The 16,944-nt window shown below is 38.3% G+C and overlaps 1 protein-coding gene across 1 annotated transcript in view; it reads left to right on the top strand.

Moving 5' to 3' along the window:
• The window catches only part of CNKSR2 (connector enhancer of kinase suppressor of Ras 2), a gene marked incomplete at its 3' end in the record, with an annotated part of 55,021 nt that overhangs the window by 31,639 nt on the left and 6,438 nt on the right, over positions 1 to 16,944 (top strand). Inside the window, exons 7-11 of the mRNA XM_010133055.1 lie at positions 4,861 to 4,909; positions 5,733 to 5,905; positions 8,009 to 8,082; positions 10,434 to 10,505; positions 16,517 to 16,584. Coding sequence (XP_010131357.1) covers positions 4,861 to 4,909; positions 5,733 to 5,905; positions 8,009 to 8,082; positions 10,434 to 10,505; positions 16,517 to 16,584 — 436 coding nt within the window. The remainder of the gene's footprint in view (positions 1 to 4,860; positions 4,910 to 5,732; positions 5,906 to 8,008; positions 8,083 to 10,433; positions 10,506 to 16,516; positions 16,585 to 16,944) is intronic.

Raw genomic sequence — 16,944 nt, 5'->3', positions numbered from 1 at the left:
CATCACCGTCTTTCACTGTTTCCCAGATACTGGCTTTTCCATCAGCAGAAAGCTCAGTAATCAGAAATGCCGCAAGCTACTCTGCTGAAACTAGAGAGGGTTATCTTGCGGTGGTAGAGTAGTGTCTGCCTGTAAATAGTTCCTCAGTGTCTAAACTTGCAGCCTGAGAAAAATTGGATTTTACTTGAGCTCTCAAAAAAACTGTAAAAATGCCTGCCATTTTCCTTCCCAAGCAGACTGAGCTCAAATTTAGGTAAAAGAATTGGAAATTATTATCTCTGTAACCTGGTTCTCTCTTCCAGCTTTTCAAAAATGAGTGAGTGGAAAATCTCTGAAGAAAAGTGAAGAAAAAAATAAGCACTTGACAGGATTTTAGGAGCTGTGAAATTTAGTGGTAATTGCTACAGCAAATCCAGATCTTCCAAGAAGTTTCAGTTACGGTCTTCTTTTGTAGACCTACAAATTCTGTAACCGTGAAGGGGTCCATGTAAATATTAGCATGCATCTGGTCATTGGTCATGGATGTCGTGTTCTGTTGGTCACACATGGAATTTATAGTAGAACTCAGAGAAGTTCTTCTATAGGAATAGTTTAACCCCACATCTTCAGACTTCCTCTTCAGACTGTTGAAGTTTGGGTAAATAACCAGTCCTCCCAAATCAATAGTTTTGATAACCAGTCTATTTGTCTTCTGCTTTTATTTGAGATATCAACTGGAATAGTAATTTTCTAACTTTCATCCTAACATGAGTTTTATCAAATACTCGTCTCTCCTGACAGCAGTTTTACTCCAATTTAATATTGGCATTGGAAGTCAGCTTATGATGTTTCCTATTCAGCATGAAATAAATCGATTGAAGCATAAATTATTTAATATTTTTGTTTAAATACATTTTTCCAAATAGAGAGCTATCTAATTATGATGTAGTAGTTCATAATAAATCCTTGCATTTTCAGTCTTCTAAATGTTAATGACTAACTTTCAAACTTGCTTTCCTTCTGAGCAAATACACAGAAGGTGTATTTGTGTATCACCAAGAATGAATGCTTTATCCCAAGAGCTGAAAGCAGACGGAAACCTGGTGTGCTCTGAGGATGAAAGAAAAACCTAACAGTCTCATTTCTTGAAAATTTTGTGTGGTACATACAAAGATGTTGATGCGTGCTTGTACGCATGCAGATATTGTTGATTAAACCATCTATATGTGATTATTTTCTTGCTACAGGAACGGATCCTGTTACAGGTCGTTGGTGACCTCTTTCATTAGTGTGAGCCTTCACCTGGAATTTTTTTTTTTTACTGTGTAGCAGTATTACTGCACTATAATCCTAGAAGCATGGAAAGGCACACCCTAGGGCAGACAGCTGTGCAGTCTTCTGATGGGCTTTCAGAGCTCTGTCCATCATTTTGAAGACAGTTAAATATAACCCACATCGCAAGTTTGGAGGAAGAGGGGAACTGTTACGGCTCTTCCAGCACAGTGGAATCTCCATGGGCTGATGGGATGGGAAGCCCTCAGAAAGGCAGGGTTAGGGGCAGGCTAGCACTTTTGTTAAAAGAAAACCCAGAAAAGCAGAAAAAATCCCTTTAATAAATGATTTTTCGTTCTTCTTGAAATACATGTGCTTTGGAGGCTGCTGATAGCGAAGGCAGACGTATATATACCTAGAATATTTCTCTGATATTCTGACGTGCATTTGTCGAGTGGCTTAGTTTAAGTATATTATGAAATACAACAAGCTCAACTATCACATACTACAGAAGAAGATTGTTACATTCAAAGTGCAATAATTCTCTGATACGTGTTGAATATCAAGTGACACCTTGCTTTTGGATAATGGAAAGTTTTACTAATTGTATTTTGGGCTATTTATGAAATTTTTTTCAGGAGTGACAATTTCTGTTTGGTTTATAGTAGTCATCTATTTCACCTTTTCAGTGGCAGACTTGTTTCCATTTTATTTATTACTTTGATTTACTAAACTTTAATGTAGAATGCTGTTTTCTGTTTCATTTCATGCTTTCTCTCAGAATTAGTAGGAGAGATTAATTCTAGGAAACTGAGACAAGATGTATGCGAAAGCAGTTGCTCAGAGCTCAAGAAGTATCAGAATCACAATGCAGTGAACATATGTTGAAGTCCGTCCTTGTGGGTGGGTGATTAAACAGTATCTTGCAGCAAACTTGCTTTAGATTCTTGCCTTTGGTGTGAATCCATATTTTTAAGGTTTGTGGCATTAAAAAGAAGTGTTTATAATATTTCTGTATTTATCACATCACAGAATTAAGCTGCAAAAGGGGAAATGTTATGGTGGCCAACATTAGGACAGAAAGCTTAGAGAGGGTGTGGGACGTCCCTCTGGAGACAACTGGATCTAGGCTGATGACCCTGAATAACATGATCCAGTGTTGTCTTCAGAGCAAGAGTCGCTCTGAGCAAGAGGAAGGACATGTTCTTCTCCATCATTCCGTGATTCCAAACAGCACTGAGAAAATGGCATTAAGCATCTAATAACTGGGAAGGGGCTGCAGATTGCCTTTTAGTTCCTTTAAAAAGCAACAGAAGACACAATTCTAGGTTTCATCCTCACTTAAGTTTTTGTTTTGGTTTGGTTTTTTTGGGTTGCATATCATCTGAGTTTGAAACTCAGTGGCACTAACACATACTGCTTATGCACCTTCTGGGCACGGAAAAAAAAATAGTTGGTGCTGTTTTTTACAAAGGGCAAACCAACTTGAAGCCTGAAGTCTATGTAACATACTCTAAAGTGTTAGTTAAAAATCCCTGAAGTCAGTTGAATAGTTCCCAGAAACTTCACTCAATTGTAGATCTTCCCCTTAATTACAATTTAATTTAATGAGTTAATTTAGAATAATAATTTAATAAAACCTTTCTATTTTGCAATATGACATAATGTATGGAAAAATGGCTAGACATCTAAATTACATGTTGCCTTCCTATTAAAAACTGATACCCCTTCATTACCCTTTCTTCCCAAAAACTGACTCAGAAGTTGAGAGGTGCGAGCTCACATTTGCAGGTTCAACTTACGGACGAAACATTTAAAGATAAGGCTTTTTATACTGTTCGCATCTGCTTTCAGAATCACTTATAACAAAACCAAGTGGAGGTTTTCCTTTTCTGTTTTGGCACTGTGAAAATGTTAGTGCAGAAAAGTCAAGCAGCAGAATGAAATTGTCTGGATTGTGAACTGAAGTGCTGAAGTTTTGAGTTTGTGCATGTGTGTGTGTTTTCAGCCACTGTGAAATAGGTTAGATTTTTCAAAACGGCCAAGAGGGAGTGATTTGCGCACTTCTGCCCAGTAATTCTGTTATTCCTGGTCCATAGAAATGTCTCTTAGTCATTCACAGATGGAAATATTTTGTGTGATGTAAGTTGGGGCAGTGTTGATGTCTCAGCTTGCCGAGAGCTGGTGCTGAGTGGATTGATACCATCACCAGAAGTCAAAAGACAAGAGACGGGGAATTGGAACAAACGGGCTCCTCGCTAATTCCCCGTGGGGGCCTTTTGTGACCGTGTGAGGTAAACACACAGCTGAGGCGCTTCCTTCAGACACAGTCTCCATGGGATCTGCACATCTACCAAGTCAGTTGATTTTTTTATATTATACTTCATTATTGTGTTGCTGGCAATTTCTCCCCATGGCCATGTTAGTATTTGCTCTTGCGAACGCCTCAGCCGTGAGGTGAGAATCCCTTGGAAGCTGAGCCTCAGCCTCCTGCGCGGGAGCTCGGGTGTCCAGGGAGCGGGGAGAAGAAAATGGAAAGAAAACCCACTCTTCGAACTGAAAAGGGAGCCGTGTAAGCTGGGGTGAGGGTTTGGCTCATCTGCTAGGAACGGAGTTTGGGATGACAGGGCTGTCAGTGCTTTTGCTTCAATTTATTTTATCAAGTGGCACAAAAGCTTTGATTTTTTAATAGATTCATAGTCAGTTGAAATAAGTTGTTTCAATACTCAGGCACTTAATGTGGCGTTTGCCACATTAGTTTCAACACTAGTACATTTGTCTGTCCTTATAGAAAACTAAAATTCAAACCAACTAAAATCATTAAATTTTGGAGTGATTAATTACAGAATTATTTTTTAAATCACGAGAGTGAGGGTGGTTATCTGAAGCAAAGTTTTTTAACAGATGTAACCATAGAATGTGTTAATATGTATTGACATTTTTAATAAACTAGGAACCTAATTAAGTAAAGGAATAATTGCCATCCTGTCTCATTGCCAAAGCAGTGAGTTGGTTCGTGGGAATGGATCAACTGAAGGGAAATACTTCCAGTCAAAACCTGGTGAAAAATAAAGTGTTTTCTATATCAGAAAATTTATTTGTGAGACTTCTTCCCCGTTGTGATTTAGCGGAATTTTATTGATGTCTTTAAAAATATTAGGCCTGTTTCTGAGCAAATGGTTTGATGTTCTGAAGACCGTTGTATGAGTTCCTGTATTAGGCAGTGTGTTAACTTCCATATTTGCATATTTATGTCAAGAAGACCTTAATTACAGGAAGCATTAGAAATGTGCAGCCTGTGTACCTTTATCATACTAACCAAGGGAGACGTTCTTTCCTTATGAACAGGACGGAGAAGAGCGACCATTTCAGAGAGAAACTTCAGCTGTTTTGACAAACTGATTTGTGGCCTATTCTATGATTTTTCACTGTGTGCTTTTTGCTTTACAGATAAACTAAACCAACCGTTTTCCTTAGGCCTAGAAGTCAGCTGGCTGCTGTTACCTGGTGATAACTTCAGTGTTCGCAACATCACACTTCTTTTATGATAAGGATGCGGTTGAATATAAACACTGTATTTTCACTTCTTCCATTTTGATTTTCTTGTAGACATTTCAGCAATCTTCTCTACAGCAGAAAAGTAAAAAGAAGAACAAAGGTAAAAACTGAATTTGTTTTCATGTATTGGTAGGAAGGGAATTGCCAACATTTGTGTTCATGGTATTGTAGTATCTGAGGAACTAGAACTTCTTAGCTCCAATCCAGTGTTTAGTTCAGTTGATCATGTCGAGAAGGTCTTAGTCTGTTACTGATGTCTCGTAGTTTCCTGATGCTCCTCTACCTGCATGTACCTTCTGTGGTCAGACTCCAGCCTCTTTGGGGCTGCTTTTTCCAGCTGTGTGCATGTGACGGCTTCCTGCAGCCCGTGCTCGTTACCTCAGCTGTCAGGTAATTTATATCTTAGTTAATTGTCCTCCTTTGATTTAGAAGAACAAAGGACTGAGGAACTGTTTAGTTGCAAAGGGAGCTGCAAAGAGAAGTTTTTTAATACTCGTGAAGTATTCTAAATAGTTGTATTTGGCAGCCAAGGGTGGAAGTACATGAATTTATATGCTGTGTATATATGAATAAATATTAATTTGTTGAAAATTGCAAATAACCATTTTCCTTATTTTTTAATATCTTACCTTTCTTTTTTCTATAATGTCTTCTCTTTCTGTGTTGCTTTTTTTTTGTTGTTGTCTTATCTGTAGAATATGAGCTCTGTGAGATGCTGAACGTGGTTTGCTTTGGTTTTTAACTTATGGTGCCTTGCATAAACTTTGTGGTCACAATAGAATGTTTGTAATAATTTATTTATGGCAAATTGAGGTTGAAATTTTGAATTTTTTTAAACAAATATATAATGCTTTATGGCTAGCTGTTGTGTTGATTTAGTGGACAAGTCAAATGCTTTCACATCAACTCGTTGTCATTTTCAGCTCCTATTCCTGGTAAAAGCAAGAGACGAATCTCATGCAAAGATCTTGGTCGAGGTGACTGCGAAGGCTGGCTTTGGAAAAAGAAAGATGCCAAGAGTTATTTCTCCCAGAAATGGAAAAAATACTGGTTTGTTCTGAAGGATACATCTCTATATTGGTATATCAATGAAGAGGTAAGCGTCTGTGCTCACTGTCTCAACAAACACCCTCTGTAGTGCTGCTGTAATGGTTTAGTGGGAAGCCAGTGCTTTGAGTGTTTATATATGGGAATAACCTTCTTCACCCAAATAGTCACACTGAAATTAATATTATCTGCTTGACTAAATTACCATTAAGGGCTGGAGATACTTGGTCCTTCAAATTCACCTTTTTCTACTAGAAGAAATAACGCACTTTCCTGTGTCCTGCTCTCACCAGTTTTGAATAGATATATTGTGAGACCCCTGAAAGGGAAAAGGTAGTTATCGAATCCTGTCATTCAAACTTAGTCACGGGAGCGTAAACTTGAATGATGTGCTGCCTGGTGTTCCTTGTTTATCTGTGCTACTGAAATCACAAAAACCTCTGGCAATTAAGGAAGATGCTTTTGTTTTCTCAGTTGTCTTCTCCTGTCATTCCTTCTTTTTAGCTCTTGATATGATTTCAGTGCTCACACGTGCTGAACTTATGAGTGCTGAAGCAGTCCAACTGAACTGTGTACAGCTCTGATTGTGCAACATGTTCTGCATGAATACACGTTTATTTATATCAGCTTTAGCAAGAAAGTTTTTTGCCAATGAGTTAGGAAACCTTCATTAGTAAATATCCTGAGATAAAATCATTGCCAATATGTGGAGGCACTCAGTCCTGCACTTGTGCTTTTGATCTCTGCAAGTGTTTGTACATAACCTTTTTAAAATATTGTGATCCCTAACTTCTGCCTGAGTAGACACAGCAAGATGTTCCATGAACAGTTACCAAAGCCTGTTTTCCCACAGTCTCATCCCATTTGTGCCTTGATCCCAGCTTCAAATCACTCACTCCTCTCCATCCTCCCTCTTCAAGGTCTACTACGAGGTCCTTATCAGGGTGTTACTTCGATTCTACAAGTACGATGACAGGTCACCAGCTGTGGCCAAACAGCTTGTGAAACCAGAGTTGTGCCTTACTTTACCATGCAGTGGGCAGTGGGCTGAGCACCTCTGTCTCCCCCAGAGAGACAGAGACTCAGTCTGTCAGAGTACCTGAGACTCAGTTATTTGCTCCCTCACCAGTGCCTGCAGTCAACAGTAGGTTCAAAAAGCTGGTGGCAGGAGCCTCAGTGGTAGATGGACAGACCAGGAAATAGTGCGCCTGCCAAAATTTTGTTTCCTTAGGAATCCATGCAAAAAAGAAATAGCAAGATTATTCTAAACAGTGTCCCTTTGATCTTAAATGCCTCTAATGAAGAACGTGGATTAGGTTCTGCAATTCTAGTTGCAGTTTTATATGCTGACTTTCGTCTGTCTTAAAAATAAAGCAAGCATATATCATATGGACTGCATATGTAGCACAGATAAAATGGAGAGAAAGTCTGAGGAAAAAATGTAAATCTGTGGAATTCCTTAGCATACAGTTGTATTTTCTGCAGCTTCACTTTCATGATCCTGTATTAATTTCTCATGCAAAGTTACAAGCAGTTAAATAAGAGAGTCTGTGTTATTGACGTATTAGTGGCTTCAAAATAAATAATGCTTTCAAATTCTGAAAAGTCAAGGGAGATGGAGAATCTCATAAAATAAATTATGTGCAAGTCTTTAGAGGAGAGGGAAGGAAGGTCAGATGTCTCCTTACTTGAGTGTTGGAGAGAGATGAAAGTAGCTGAAGAGATATCATGCCTCCTAGCTGTGATATTAAATAAAGATGGTGTTCAGCCTACATTGAAATTGCTTTTTTCCGTATTTCTTACAGTACGCTGCATTTCTCCTTACTAATTGGTCCATCTTCCCCTAGAATTAACTAATTATAATAACTAATTGCCTGAATACATTTGGTCATTTTGTATATTTTCAAATGCTGATTCAGCTGTGAAATTGTTGGAGAAAAACGGATATTTAAAGTTGTATATTACACCAAGGGATCTGTCTTACTACTTCGGCAAAAGTCTCAGTGTCTTCTGTGGGAGGTTTACCAGAGCAGAGCGTACATTAGCGTTCCTTATCTGAGAACTGAGCAAGTGAAAATATCTTGTAAGTTTTCGGTGTGGTGGGTTTTTTCTGACAGTTTAACAACAGTAATATCTAGAACTATTTTTGCAGGATGAAAAAGCAGAAGGATTCATCAGTCTACCTGAATTTAAAATTGACAGAGCCAGTGAATGTCGCAAGAAATAGTAAGTATGCTCAAAAATAATGCAGTGATGCAATAGAAAAAGTGGAACAAAGGACAAGGTTTTCCCTTAAATCAGTGACCTAGTGAACTTCATTGCAGTGACCGTTTGGTTGTAGCACAGAATAAGCTCATACAGAACAGGAAATGGAGCGTGGTTTCTGTGGGCCATCTTTCCTGAGGAAGGTTTTTTTAACTTTATGAATCACAGTGCTTGACTAGAGCAAAATTAATTAAGAGCGAGAAGACTGCTTCTATCCCTTTATTTTCCTAGTTTTCCTTTCTTCTGTTTCCTTTCTGGTTTGGGGATTTTTGTTTCTTTGTTGGGTTTTGGAACGTGTGTGTGTGATACGTTTAAGCTCAATATGCTTTAAGTATAATAAAGATACCGTCCAAATAAAAAAGTCACTAAGTTCATGGCCAGGCGTCAATCGGCAATGTAACTGCACATTGGTTAGCATCGTCTCAGTTTGCTGACGCTCTGTATCAGTCCTGGGGCAGAGTGAAAACAAGAGAATGACAGTGATAGAGCATATTTTAGAGGTCTCAGATTGCTTTTCTTCTCACCTAGCTGTGTGTGATGCCATTGCACAAATCCATTTCTTATTTCGATGTAAAGTCAAGCATGTGTGGCAATGTGACAAGTGCATACTCCCACAGAGGTATTTTTAGAGTCATTATTGTTGAAAACTTTTTGCATTGCCTTCTAATGGCTTTTGCTGTTAAGTTTATCAATCAGAACTGCGGAATTACTGCAATTTGTACAGAAAAGCAATTGCAAAAGTAAAATGGTGTGATTTGTAGAACATACAGTTCTAATGACACTGATCTTGTGTCAGTTGGTCTACATATCTCTACAGGATGGTCTCAAAGGGCAGAAAATGAAAACTGCATTAAAAAAAAAAAAAGAAAGGGTGCATCAGCTTGGACTTACTGTCCTGTGTCCTTGGGCAGCATTGCTGAGGTGCTTAATTTTTACCTTTTTTGTCAGGGCAGGAGCATAAAGTCAACTCATTTCTCAAAACTGCACCCTCCTTAAATTGTTGGGTGTTTTTACTTGATTTGGTATGTACTGGATAATGAACATGAAATGTGTCTGTTGAAATTCCTTGCTTGGATGGCAGATAAAAAAAAAAAAACCACTAAGAATCCAGACAACAGATGCTGCAGCAATTTTAAGAAGTCAAGTTTTGGGTCTCAATAACTTGATGATGTCTTTCTAAACTAGAGCAGATGTCACACTGTACATCTGCTTTCACTTGCATAACATTGTGTCGTGCTCTGAAGCGTGAGAGGAGTTCTTCTTGTCTCAATTTTGCGTTACCTTCACTAGCAGGAACTTTCCTGGATATCAGTTTCGTATCCCTGGTTTCTTAAAACCTCTTTTCATATATGTACTGAAAATTGCAACCATGATACACAAGAACAACATCATTACCATTTCTCTGAGACACGGTGGATTAGAGAGAGTGAGAATGATTTTATTATATCTATCTAGCTATCTCTATATAAATTCCATTGTGTCTCAGAAAAATAGTGATTATGTTCTTCATGTATCATGTTTGCAGTTTTCCTTATTTTCTGTGGGTCTATTACATAATTTTTTGTTCTTATTTTAAGAGAGACTTTCGGGCTATTCTCAAAAATTATTCTTCTGTACGATAAATTAATTACTTTCAGATGCATTTTCTGGATCTTCAAGTACTTCACTATAAATCTTTATCCAACATAGTTAAAAATTCTTTCTAGTAATTTATTTCATATTATGTATGAAATGCAGTAATTCTCTCAGCCCAGTCATGTTGATTACTTTGGTGGAAAGAAAAGATGAGATGTAATTGCCCATTGCTTGCAATGACCTCAAGAACACAGCCTTGATTTATAACAGCTTTTCAGAAGTCTTTCAGCGCATCACATTTTTCTGAAGGTAATGGTGAGGTCTTGGTATGTGAGAAATCACCAGGACCGAGAGTTTTTCTTTTCTATTGAATAAATTAAGTCAGATTTCCGTTCAGAAAAAATTTGTACCTTACAGGTATATCAGCAAAATTACCTGATATGTAAAATTCTATCCTTAACTGGCTAACTTCAGCTAAATACAGTATAATGCTCATGATTGTTGAACAATATTTATGTACATTTGAATCAACCATTATTTAGAAAGGAGTAGTTGAAGAGCACTTACCTGGTGAAATCTGGCACAATCCTAAAAGTTATGTGTTTATTTACTGTTTGGGGGCATTCAACAGCTCAGGAAATCTGAACTCATCTCATTCCTCGGTGACCACACAATCTTACATTTTAAAAAAAACGAGCTGCGTCATTACTTTTTGTAATTATGTTTTTCCTCTACAGTGCATTCAAAGCCTGCCATCCTAAGATCAAAAGTTTTTATTTTGCTGCTGAACATCTAGATGATATGAACAGGTAAGGAAATCTGGCAAAATGTGACACTTCTTGAAACTAGTAATAACACAGTGATAATAAATAATGTGTTAATCTAAAAAGTTAAATTTAAATAGCAGAGAAAATTTTATAAGTTCAGAGTAGCGTTGTTTCTAAGTGGCTAGATATGCTAAATTTCAATTCATGGAAAAATTACCTTTTTTTGAAACAAAGTTTTGAAGTTTTTTAGAAACAAGATACCCTCTTTCTACAAAGAAAGAAATACAGTACGCGAAACAACATCCAAACACAATTGCAGAAGTCCAGGTTTCTGCTTTTGTGTGTGTGGGTAGCACCTGGAAAGGTGCAATATCTCCAGCTCTGCTTCCTAAGATACTCCCAAAGACGTGGTGCTTACTCTGGGAATGCTTCTATTTCCAAGCCTGGAGGGAATGAGAAGTTGCAGAAAGTTTTAAAGCAGCCATTGATTTTCCTTCTGCCACTCTTGAAAAAGGAAGTAGAGATCACGAGGAATTAATTTTGCAGATCCTCTCTACTGCCATGTCTAACCTACGTGTTGAGGTGAAATTTTTACTGTATTAAATCTAGCGCAGAAAATTTCAGCAACTCAAAAAGAACAAGGACTCAAGTCTCAGTTCTTTGGGTATTGAGTCTTTGTCTATTTTAGTGACCGAGTCTTCAGCACAAAATAAACACGGTTCCTCTTAATTAATTTGAATGGTGTATTAAAAACATGGATCTCATGTCCATTCAAATATTTGGGGGGTTATTTCATTTATTTTCACAACATAAACTGAAACTAACTCAGTTCAAAATAATATGCCATTTTCATCATATGATAGAGAACACAAACAAAAATCTATTATTGCAATCTGGGAATTGTCCTGTCTCAGATAATGTCTGTGGACATTTTTGCTGAGCAAAATTGCTTTTAAAACAGAGGAGGAAGGAGATAAAGCTCAATCCATAAAACTGCTAGTGAGGGCTATAACCATGGTTTAATTTCTCCTGCGTGTACTAGATCCAGGTCCCTGGCAGAGCACCTTCAAGGTGCTCTGTCAGTTCTTTGCTGATGCTGACTGGAAAAGGATGCCAATGCTACACTACGCTTGCTTTCATTTAGGAATGGCTGGCTGGTAACATTTTTTCAAAAAGTTCATGCATGACTAAGGCTCGCTTCAAAAGTCTCTCCTCAGTCAGAAAACTTAAAACCTTTCTATTTGTTTGTAAAATTTTAGGCTTGCCTTTCCTTGGTAATTCTGTCAAGCCAGTCACTCAAAATGCAATTTGCTGCTCAACAAACAGAATAATGGCGTGGTCTGTTCAGCGTATCCCGAAGTACAGCAATCATTTCTGTCAGCAGGTCCTCAGTCAGTATGACACGGCACTTTGTTTCTAAGGATAAAAATTTATATAACTGTTCAGTAACCAGAAAGCAGCAGCAAATATGTGTCAATTCTTTTAAAATATATTGCAGTTTAAAACCCAAGAACTCAAAGATTTTTAACTTCCCAGCACAAATAGTATCTTTATCATATTTTGAAATAAGTGCTTATTAATTCATCTAGAATGAGCTTGACCAAATTTTGATCTGAGTTATACACATGTAAATTTAAAGCAACTCTGTCATCTATGGAATTACTTGAAATTCTTACATCTGAGTGATCACCAGAGTCTCACCAGATGGTTTTATTTTTTCTCTTTCTTTAATGTATTAGAAAAACTAATTCACTTGCACAAACATTGAATTAACTCTCAATCTATTAGTAAGAAAAAAGTGGGTTACTGAAAAATCTTTCAAATGCAGAGATAATAAAATGCTTCCTGTCTAAGAGCATCTTGTAGCCTAGCTGAAGTCCAACACAGAATCCAGTTATTAAGTTAAATTAAGACTGGTTTGATCAATTTCTCTTTTTTTGGTCAGGTGTCTGACATATATTTTAATTATGTGTTATGCAGCCATTTCAGTTCTGTTTGTACTTGAAGCAGAAGAAACAAAAGTGGAAAACTTCTAATACATAGTCTAACTGAAAGTTCAAGATGGTTCAATTCTTCATCGCTTGTTTATATTTTACAAAGTGTATGCAGGATATGAAGTTTTTGTTTGTGTATATCTACTCGCATAAAATGGGTATTTTAATCTCAGGTAACTTTGTCACTATTCAAATTTTCACACTGCTTTTATGACTGTGCCACACCGTTATGCTGGTAGGAGTATGGAGAAATATGATCACTGAACTTCATTGTTGTGGTGTTTTGAAGTTCTATTCATCTGCAAGGTTGCACCAGCAGAAGTGTTCTTTCTACCCATATGACATGGTTAGTGTGCATGAGAAGGACAGAATATTCTTTATTGATGCAAAGTACTGTTTTGCTAATGTAAGTGTATAGTCATAGATACATCTTGCTTGGACATTCGTTGTTATTCCCATTCCAAGAAAATACTCTGATACAGAAGGCTTGATGGTACTATATGTAACTTTAATTTTGATTTTTCCGGTAACTATGCCTGCTGCCTTATGGAATATTTGTTCTTTACTCAAAAATCCTGATCATCAGCTCAGAGGCAAATGCATCCTTTTCATGGTTGGCCAGCTTAAATATTTACAATATTCTTATTCTTCATTTTTATTCCAAACTGTCCATTATATGACTGCTAAAATTATATCTTCTAGGCAGGGAACTACAGTCAGTAACTTAATATGGGATATTTGTCTGAGAACTTCCTTGACCTGCTGTAACTAAGCTGTCCTCTTTTTCTTTTTATGACACTGAGTACTGACATATATAAGAGTTTTCCTCCTTCCTGTAGTTCTATGATCGGGAAGAAAGATGACAAGTCAGCTTGTAATATTACTGCATGAGAATGTCTCTGAAAGATTTAGGTGAAGAAGACCTCTGGAAATTCTCCCTCATCATCTACAGGCATCTTTATTCTGGTTACATGGCGGTTGGGTACTTGCAGACGCTATAAGATGTCCATATTCCTGTATAGCACGGTCGTCCTATGTGCTCAAGCTTTATCAGTAAGGACAATTTGACACCCTACTTTGAATAAAAGCATTGCATCTAGGTGGAGTGTGGGATAAGACAGAAAAAAAGCTTCCACCTATTCCGTGAGAGTGCCAGTACTGTGCACTCTTCATTAAAGAAGCACAGGTCCTCAGAAGGACTGGGGAAACGCTGTAAATACCAGTGCTGCGGTATGGAGTGTCACACCTAACAAACAGATTTTACAATTCTCACAGGAAAATTAAAGCTGTATATGCAGTGAGGAAGGAATATTTTCTTGGCCTCTTGCCCACTAAAAGTTACAGTGGCTACTAGGATGCAGCACGCTGCAGGGCTCAAATCTTTCCATGTCCTCGGGCTTTGTATCTTTTAATATTCATAGTAAGGAATATTCGTACAACCGTACCCTTGGAACTTTTGTCCGCAGTGTGTTGTAAAGGAGACACGTTTTACTTCTCGTCCATTCTGCAGGAGATCTTTAAGTTTCCCTGTTTTACAAGCCCAGTGCGTTGTATTTTTCATACAATTCTAACTTCAGTGAACCATAATTCTAGCCATGCTTTATTAAAACTAACCATACCCATTTTAGCCATATCTGAAGAACCTTTAACAGCCACATAGCAGAAAATGTGCAGAAGAAATCAATACCTTTCTTTTAATTTCTAAACTGACCACTCCAAAGCCATGGTTATTAAGGGGTTTACAGCCACATCAGTTACCTTCTCATTCACCCCACAGGCAGTGCAGGTGATACTCTGAACCATCACACGGATCACGACCTGCAGAACATCGTTAAATGTAGAGTCAGTCTCTGACTGGTATATGTTGCCATATGGTATAACGGGCTCTCATTAGATTATGCATTTTGGGAAATAACTTGTTTCTGGAAACAATCATCTAGCATAGCTGTAAGCTATCATTTGACTGTCAGTTAAGTAGTTGTTAATTTAATTGGTTACCTCACTGTCATGCACAACTTAACATGAAATGCTATCTCGTATTTAGGACAGAATGAAGTTTTACAATAGGAGAAGCTTTATAGAAATATCATCTAATACTCTCTGGTCAGCAGCCCTGTCCAAAGGGGTTCAGTAGGTGGCTAGTCCCTCCTGGCTGCATTGAGGGGTGGTAAGCTGTGAGCTGAATTAGGAACATGAAATCCGAAACAGGTGACAGGCAGGCAGAGGGCCACCTCCGCAGTCTGCCGTGCCATTTGACCGAGCAGGCACTTGTCGTCTTGTGCTGCTTTACCCTTTGGACACAGAGAAGTCTGTGACCATTGCTGGTCCCTCCGCAGCACAGGGTGGGAGTGCTTCCACTGAGGTTCCTGCCTCAGTGACTCTGATTTGGGCTGGCAGAGCTGTCAAGACAGCTGAGCTTTATTCCCCAAAGAAAGCCTTCATGTATCAGGAATGTGAACCTAAAAGATAGCTTTGTAGTGGGTCACCTTTCTGCTGTGAAGATGTGAAAACATTGTCTGAGACACGATTTGTGGATTTCTGTTCCCATGTGTCAGTTATTTGTATAAGCATATGGAACTTCCTAACAATTACCTCTGAAATTTTAAGTCTCTTCTTTAGCTTCCCTATTCTTCTGGTAGCGATTTCGATTGTATGCTAACATGCAGTATTCTGTAATTACTTCAGGAAAAAATCTCTAGCTTTCTTCCCAATGTACAATGATTTATGGACCATTAACATGATTTACAGGTCATACATGTGGTCACCGTTAGGAAGGACAGCAACAGGAGGTAATTTCAAGGAGAGCCACTGTGTTTTATGAGCTGATGCCTGCTTACCCTGTGCAGAAATGTCTTGAAGGCTGGCACGCAGGAGCGATTACAAAGCTGTATTCCTTGCTGAGACAATACTACATCCTGTTTCTGTGCACAGTGTACACAAATGAAACCCATCATTTGGCCTTCCGTATACTCTAGCAGTAGAATTGCAAGCCAGTAGGTTGGCAAACCAGGCCTGTGGAACCCTGACTGTGGGAGGAGTGGAGCAAGTAATTCCAGGTTTGCTATGGAACTGACAACCACAGGACGTGGTTTGAGGGACGTGGTTTTGGGAGCCTGGCAGCGCAGGGTGAACGGTTGGACTCTTAAAGGTCTCTTCCAACCAGAATGATTCTGTGATTCTGTGGGAGATGATTGTCAGTTTGGTTTAAAGCCTCATGGATGGAGGAGCTGATTTAGTCTAAGCAAATGCACAATGAATACACTGAGTGCCCCGTGGGGAAAGCGGACGAGTTGAAACAGTGCACTGCTACAAGCAGTCGAGTGAATGCTTAGCAATGACAGCCCCGCTAGGAAAGAAAAGCAATAGTTCGGTCTTTGGGTTTGGTGGTTTGTTTGTTTTGTTTTGTTTTTAATTTGTGCAGCTTAAGGAAGCATTTTTTCAAGTCTAAATCAAGGTTAAAACCTGAGATGTGAATCGCATTGAGGCAGCTGTCTTTTCTGCCCCTGCTTCTCTGACATGAACACAGGAGCGAATTCTGATATGCTCCCTTCTCTTTGTACCTGATACTGTAGGTAAGCTCTGAAGCTTAATGGCATAATTAAACCTCGCTCTCTGTTTGGGAGTGAACCGCTTCCTTTTATCGCTGTTTTCTGCTCTGTTCCTCTGCCAATTCGGGCCTTAAAATATTGCTCAAATCTCTGAAAAGTGGTGTTTATTCTTAAGAACGCAGAACAGCAGGAGTATTGGTGTGATGGCCTATCTGTGAGCAGCAGACTTAATAGCTCTTTGATGATCTCCAAATCTTTTATTTTACAGTCGTTTGACATCATACATGGTTTTCCATTTGAAATAAAATCTTTGCTGTGAAAAGAATTTGTTTAACAGCAAAATCAAAGATGTTTGGAGACTCCCTGAGTACAAGTATCAAAGAAAACAGCTGTCTAGTATGAAAAATAGCATTGTCCTCAGTCTCCTTCAGATGCTCCTTGTTTTTTGTAGATATGCACCCAAAAATTAAGAGGCTGGATAATATCACTGCTTTTTTTAATATTATTTCAGATGGCTAAACAGAATTAACATGCTTGCTGCCGGCTATGCAGAAAGAGAGAGGATCAAACAAGAGCAAGGTAATGGGATGTTATTTTGGTTTTTTCTGCCAGCCCTGAGCACAAGTTCATCTGTTCTTTTTTCCCTGCCGTGTATCAGACTTCATTCTTGTAATCTGAAAGCGGTTCATATATGGGTATCACTATTGTTCCTTCTGCCTCAGGAGTTTTGAGTAGATCCTTTGGATTCTAGTCCACAGACACTGTATTATTTCTGAGAAGGCTGCAGAAGGAAGCTAAAAGCAGCAAATGTATTGCCAGTAAACTGTGCTGCGTGGTACCAAGGAGTCTGTGTCCCCTATCAGAAGAAAATTAAGAATCTGCAAACTAAAAAAAAAAAATTAAACATTGCATTTGGTGTTTGAATTCACAGGGGGCAGG

Source organism: Buceros rhinoceros, unplaced genomic scaffold, assembly GCF_000710305.1.
Source record: "Buceros rhinoceros silvestris isolate BGI_N320 unplaced genomic scaffold, ASM71030v1 scaffold18373, whole genome shotgun sequence".
Taxonomy (NCBI): Eukaryota; Metazoa; Chordata; class Aves; order Bucerotiformes; family Bucerotidae; genus Buceros; species Buceros rhinoceros.
This window is presented reverse-complemented; position numbering and strand designations above follow the sequence as displayed.